The 7,399-nt window shown below is 37.7% G+C and overlaps 1 protein-coding gene across 2 annotated transcripts in view; it reads right to left on the bottom strand.

Annotated features, from left to right (window-relative positions):
- Positions 1-1,466: 1,466 nt before the first annotated feature.
- Positions 1,467-7,399, bottom strand: part of RPS6KA3 (ribosomal protein S6 kinase A3) — a 76,486-nt gene continuing 70,553 nt past the window's right edge. For both annotated transcript variants that reach the window (XM_027637563.1, XM_027637569.1), the window contains 2 exons: positions 6,722-6,862; positions 1,467-5,559 (listed from right to left, as the gene is read on the bottom strand). In XM_027637563.1, the coding sequence (XP_027493364.1) occupies positions 5,437-5,559; positions 6,722-6,862 (264 nt within the window). In that variant the 3' untranslated portion in view covers positions 1,467-5,436. The remainder of the gene's footprint in view (positions 5,560-6,721; positions 6,863-7,399) is intronic.

The following is a 7,399-nucleotide window of genomic DNA, read 5'->3' as shown; positions in this document are numbered from 1 at the left end:
CGTGCGCTGCGCTCCGGCCGCGGCGCCCCCGGCCCCACAGCGCCCCCCCGCGGCCCGGAGGGGTCCCGGCACCGCCCGGCGCCGCCGCGCCCCGGCCCCGTGTGCGGACACGGCCGGGAAGGGCCGGGAGCGGCGGATCGGTCGTGTGGGGGAGCCCAAGGGAAAGGAGGAGCAGCCGGCAGCGCGCACCGCTGGGCCGGAGCGCTCCCGGGGATAACTCCTCCCGGTACCTGAGGGGATCGCACAGGAGAGATGGGGCAAGGCTGTTTACGGGAGAACGTAGTGACCTGAGAAGCGGGAATGGGTTAAAATTGAAAGAGAGTAGATTTAGATTAGATAGCAGGAAACAATTCTTTGCTGTGAGGATGGTGAGACACTGGAACAGGTTGCCCAGAGAAGCTGTGGATGCCCCATCCCTGGAGGTGTTCAAGGCCAGGCTGGATGGGGCTCTGAGCAACCTGGTCTAGGGGAAGGTGTCCCTGCCCATGGCAGGGAGATTGGAACTGGATGATCTTTAAGGTCCCTTCCAACCCAAACCATTCTGTAAGTGAGCAGGTATGAAGGTAAGGAAGGCTAAAGTAAGGAGAGATAATAACAGCAGGATATCGGTGTTGTATCAGCCCCCCTTTCTTCCTTTGCAGAGCTTCTGGAGGCTGACAGATCATCCAATTTACTTGTAAATTAATTTAAAGACGCTTTTAGACAGGTGGGTCAAAGCCTTGTGCGAGCAAAGGGCAGCAGCGATGCACACCTTGGATCCCATGTGTGAATTTCACCTCTCTCCTCGCTTTCTGTTGTACCAGTCACCAAACCCCTCTCCACCTCGGACACCTTCCTTTTGGTACATACTGAAGAAGGCCTCTGGTTACATTTCTCATAAACTCCCTATCAAAAGTACTGTACTTTTATGTAAACTATGCGAACTTCTCAAAATCTTCCATGTTCTCCAGATTGTAAGGCTAAAACAAATGACAGCTGTAAGTAAGATTCCAAGTTGTGTGAACTGCTAAAATATGGGCCTGTTGTTTATGGAGTGCTTCTGCATATAATTTCACTTTTCAAATATTTAAAAGGTTTGTTAACTATCAAATATGCCTTTATTTTCAGTGTCCAGAGCAATGCAGGCATTGCAGGTATTATTTACCAGCCTCCCTTTAAGTGCTACTTTAGAGGGGACTGGGATCTTTACAAGGTATTAAAACACAATATCCTTGCACTTCGGTCTTGTTGTATCATAGATCAGGTCTATAAGCATCTGCTGAATATGTGTATTTTTCCTTTGGCTCTCTATTTACCTGACTCAACGTGCGGTGACACTGCAACATTATAACTCACAAACACTTATTAAAAAGCCTTTCTGGTTGGCAACGCACACTGCGTGTGCTGTAAAGGTAGAGTTCAGTGTTAGTGATGAACAAATGATGACTTTTATAACTAGGCAGGACAAATGATTAAACAAAACAGCATTTTAAGATGTTTGAAAGTTTATTCATAGTAGAAATTTCAATTTCTTTTGAAGACTACAAAACCTGCCATTAGACAGGAGAACAAGCAATGATAACTTTCCAGAACTGTTTCTAGTTACATCTGGAACAGTTTTAATTACACATTAATAACATGATTGGAACATTTTCTATATCAGACTCTGAATAAAACAATCATTTAAAGTATTCAGTACATTTTTTTTTTATTTTTTAAAACTAGCATTTCAGTTCTATGACAGCAGTGCCAAGCATCTAACAGATGCTATTGTAATGGTCTAGAATAAGGTACAATACCACTGATTTCCTGGAACAGTACCTTAGACTCACTTACATGCCATGCTGAGAAAACTAGTATAAAGTATGATTGTATAGAATCGTAGAAAAATATTTTATCTGTGATTTTGTAATTTTTTAAAAACGGTTTAAGTAGACTCCCCCCCAAACTAGGTTGCAAAATAATTACATCCCTCATAAGTACATCTTCCCTTTGATTAGGTCAAGAGTATCAGATAAAACTAATCATTTACATCATTTTCATAAGTGAAAATTCATCTATTAACCATTGCTGCTTACTAAGGGCCAGCACACTTTGAATCCTTTCCTTCCAATAATAGAAAAGCACAGCTTTAGTTGGTACACCACATTTACAAAAGCAAAAGACACACAAAAAAAAAAATCCCAGACACGTAAATGTATTTTCTTATGGCCTTGTCTCTTTAGAAAAAAGTTTTAAATACTTCCTTGAAAAACTCCTTATAAGTTTCATTCAGTGTTATAGTGATTATGAATACAGAACACTGCCCTTACTGGATATAGATGGCATTTAACGTGTATTGCAACTATACTCTTCCCTCCATTTGCTTGTGCTCTCAAGCACAGTAAATTATAATTTCACACTTAAAAGAAATTAAAAAACCCCATGGCTGACATACAGAAATTCACCTGTATCTGCAGTTCTCCTTTTTTTATCCTCTATGACTCTGCACCCTTGAGTCACTTGCTACGCCTTGCAGACCAAGCAGCAGCCCAGCAATGAATGTACACAGTGTTATCATACACTCACATTCTAATAGAAAGGTGCTGGGACTCAAAGAACCATTATCTGGATTTCTCTATAGGTTCTAACAGCTGCAGCTACAAAACCATAAAAATCAATGTGAAAGGACGTAAGGTACATAAAACAATGTCTAGCCTGTAAAATAGGCAGACCCTTTACACCTTGGTTTAGAAAGCAACTTAAAAATATCTAGACTTGAATACAGTCAAATTAGGGCATGCTAAACCCCAGTTGTTTTGCTACAATTTAAAATGTTCATTCTCTGCTGCTCTATACATGACATAATAGCAACATCTGCCAAGTCTAGACTAAATTAACAGCTCACTTGAGAAAGCAGATACATAAAATGTAGGAGTTAACTTTGCTTCACTGTTTGGCTAATCATCAGTGAGCTTGAGGACAACAAAATACGGCTACAATAAAACTACTGGAAGTACTTTTAAATTATTTTAACATGGATATTGCCAATAGTGAGGCAGCTTAACACTTCCTCTTTTTGGTCTGTTGTTTGCCAGGTATCTATAGATACACACTGAACAGAGGAGAAATTCCCTCCTGAACTATTCTTATTGACACACTGGCAAGTATTGACATCCCTTTATTTCAACAGTATCAGTTTTAAATCCTGTTTGTTGACTAGATATGTTAATCTTCTGATCAACACCTTTAAAAGCCACCAGAAAGTACAGTTTCCAGGCTTTGAGAAGCCCAACTTAAAATTGCTCACAGAGCTGAAAATACATTTTCTGAAAGGTAAGGTTTTACTAAATTCCTCTGGAACTGCTGACACTGTCGAAAAAAAATTAAAATGGTCTTTTTCTGCCTCTAGTTAGAGATGTCTCTTGAAGAAAGGGTAGATGCACCTGTACAAAGCAAATGTCAATGCTAGAGCACCAAGTAAGGGAAAAATTCTAATTGCTTGGAAGAGCTGTGTATTCAAATTTCTGAGATCTATGCTAATTTAAGAGTCCTTGTTTATAAAACCAATTCCTTCCAAATTATATCATGGATTAAATATTTAGCAGATTTTTAAGGGCAATAATGGGATCGTTTTCAAGTTTAACAAAGCAAGGTTCCCCTAGGAGCTCAGAAATTCTGGCAGAAGAAACACTCCCATTCATTTAGAGCAAATCTGTGGTGTCATAAAGATTATTCTCCCTTTCAACAAACCTCTGATGATTTCAGGGAAACAAGCCAATTAATCATCATAAAAGAAATTTAATACAACTAAACCAAGAAAATACCTTCTTATGCACAACACAAAATTGCACCTTTTAGTTTTTAAATTGCATTGTTCATGTAAGATGTTCACCCAGATCCATATTTTATTAAAGCTGAATTCCCAAAAGCTGTTTTCATATCTGAAAGGAGTTAATGCAGCATGTAATTTTGGTGGAGTGGAACACTCACTGAATTCAAACACATTCCAGTGCTCCTTCTCATGTGGGCAATTTGATCTTTCAAGACCAGCCATCGAGATGCGCCTTTAATTACTTTAGACACCGAGAGGCCAAGGGTATTAAAAGTTTATATTGCTATTTAAAGTGAGTCTTTCATCCTCATTACAAACTTGCTTCCATCTGCAAACAAGTGAGAATGTTCACTCTGAACAGCTTTATCTTACCTGACTGGAACAATACTATTTTCATGCTAAATTAGAATTACCCTTTTCTAACCAAACAGATCTGTACGACTCGCCTCTCATTTTGCTTTTAATGTCAGTTAAAATCAGCAGAAAATAACTGACAGAACATTAGATCCATCAGTTTTGCAACTGCAATGAATGCAGTTTAAAACTACTTTTTACAGGCTTCTACTTATTAGTGGACAATGTTTTGCTTTATCTTCAATGTTGTCTTTCTTCTATAATGCCAACATTCAATCACTGAACAAATCCTTTGCAGCTTAAACAAAAGTCATAGGAGATAAAATATTAACAATGGATTATAAGAATAAACGATATAGAAATGTCCTCTATCAGAAAGTATTTAGCAGTGACTCCTGAGTCCAGAGATTAGACAGGAGAGACTAAAAGGGAGGGGAAGGGGAACAAAAGACAGAGCAAGTTATCTTTTCTCTGGGTTATATTACCTATTGTATATATATAGTATGGTGAGAAATCCACTGTCTGAATTTTGAGTACTATAAACAGTATCCTGATATTCATAACATGACGTGGTGTCAAAAACACAAAAATGCAGAAAAGACATATGTGAGGAGAACTACTTATTCATAGTATTACATTCAATAGCTGTTTAACAGTCAGGCTTCTTTTAGAGCTTTCCAACAATACTGATTAATCCAGGTGAACTGTTTAATCAGACTTAATTGTCAAAATGATTAATAATATCTATCTAAGTAAAACAAGGCATGTATACATTAAAGAAAACAGCACAGAAATGTACTGCTTGTGAACTGTTTACAAAAACATACAAAATGTTGGATGGCACAAAGTATATAGTGCTAATATAAACAGATTGTTTAAGCTAAGTGCTTAACATAAACTGTCCATTTCTACCTGTAACAAAGAATATTTTAGGGGACAAAAAAAATATTCCTTATAAAAATAATGCTATGTGGTGCAGAGTGCTTTATTCAGTGTATTTTTGACAGAGGTGGCATTTGTAATTCTTCTGGTTTATTCAGTGGCGAACACGATCATTTTCATTGTTTCCACTTGTCACTCCGTTTGTGGCTCCAGTGAGATCAGTAACTTGCCATCAACAGTTTAAAGCGAGAGTAGATGAGAGCAGTAGCAGCAGCAGGAGCAGCAGCATTATAGGTACCAGCTGGGTCAGAGTGTGCTTGCAGGTATCTGTCAGATATGTGCTACCTGTCGCCATGATTTGTGCTATCATCTTATGCCATGGTACCAAGTGTCTGGTTGAGGTCATTTCACAGGGCTGTTGAGGTAATTTTTTTTATACCTCTCCTCTGAGCAAGAGTAGAACGGCCAACTGGCTCCAAAACTGGTGACTGATTACGATTCAAAGCAGAGTAAGTTGCTGCCATTGCACCCTGTTGGGTAGAGGGGAAAAAACTGTAAGAGTATGTTGTGACTGACGCACACACCACAGACACACAGTGCTAAATGCCAGAGACTCTGAACAAGTTTTAACTTCCAGTCTATTTTCATCTACAAAACAGAAACATACTGCTGCTTTACTCCAATACCAGCAGTGTTAGGAGTGAGTGTTTTTTAGGGTAATGAATGATTTTACATTGCTTATAATGTCAAAACCAGAAGGTATAAGCTAGATTGCTAAATTAAGTTCTCTTCTCTGCTGTGTGAGATATTTGGGAAATGAAATCCCATTAATAGGCTGTCTCTGCTTATCACTTATATAACCATTTCAGTTTCCAACAAAATATATAAAATCACCAACATTATTCAGAACATGAATATTTATTTAAAAAAAAGTTAGAAAGTTGCGAGCCATGGGATCAGAACAACCCCCACGTTCCACTTGTGGTTTTGGATGCTAGAAATTTCTAATAGCTGACTCAGAGACAGTGTTAATTATATTCTTCAGATCCCTTTTATGTTGCACAGGAGATTCTTGAACGTAGGACTGCAAACAGGGTGGAATACAGAGAAGTAGAATTCAATTATTTTTGATTTTCCTCTGCTTGTTCAAAGTCAAAAAAAATTTCAGGGTCAAAACCAGATCTTGTTTCAGACAGATTGCAGAATAGTGTGATACCACTGTAATTAACACTGCCCTTTTGACTTCTCTTTAGCTTTTACTGTGAACACAAAGTATATTACTTTATTTTAGTTACTGACAATTAACACTCCTCTGAAACTGTAAAATTAGATAAACAATTTTTCAGCTCCCATATACTCATCTGACAACATTTTTCACCATCAGATGAATGATTTCTTTATGTTGGTTTCCTAACAGTTAAGCCTTCCAGTATAAGTAAGTCCAATAGATTTCAAACACATGAAAATTAAAGTATTTTTAAAATATTTTAGATTTACCCCCTGTAAGTGGTTTCTCGTTAAATCGTATTACATATTACAAGTTCATTTTAGGGCTTAGTGCAACAATCAGTCATAACAACTTCTCAGAGTATTTAGAGGAAACACATGCTACCCCTAACTTTAAAATCAAAACAACCCCTTTTTGTTTACACTATTTTTGGCTAAACAAACAAGCTGAAAATATCTACGTACCTTCACTAAATGGGGAGCATCCTGCCTGTTCAGCTGGTATTGAGGCAACTGGTCACAGTGAACTATCCAGGGATGACTAAGAACTTGGGCTGCAGTCAATCTTTGATGAGGGTCAACATGAAGCATTTTTGAAACAAGGTCCTGTTTCAAAATATACATTCAAAATAATATGTAAAGGGTCAATGCAAATAACAGTAAAACTTCAGCTTTAAAACAGATTAGAGTTCCAAACTGAAGATTTCAGAGGTATAAAAATATGCTCGTAATGTCAGTTTAAAACAAATGAAAAATCACCCTGCAATGCTAACAGTATATATTTTAATTATGTGACTTAATGGAAACTTGGTAACACAAAATGAAGGTATCCAATTAAATAAGGAAAACTTTAGCACTTTAAGCATCTACATAGAAGGGACATAAAGGATATTGCACACTGAAGTTCATTTAGAGTCTATTTGGTGTATTTAATGTACTTCTCAAAAAAGCTGTCCAATATTTTTAGTTTGTACAAATGCAGTAAAAAGAAAATATAATACTTCAGTGGTTTTCATTATCATGATTTAGACTGTCTATATGCTTTTTTAATGTCAGGCTTCCACATGAAGCTTTAATAGTGCATTTCTCCCCACGGATAACTGTGCATGGGTGTGGATACTGATAAAACACACCGTATTTCTA

Source organism: Corapipo altera, unplaced genomic scaffold (genome assembly GCF_003945725.1).
Source record: "Corapipo altera isolate COAL_440 unplaced genomic scaffold, ASM394572v1 0, whole genome shotgun sequence".
NCBI classification, from domain to species: domain Eukaryota; kingdom Metazoa; phylum Chordata; class Aves; order Passeriformes; family Pipridae; genus Corapipo; species Corapipo altera.
This window is presented reverse-complemented; position numbering and strand designations above follow the sequence as displayed.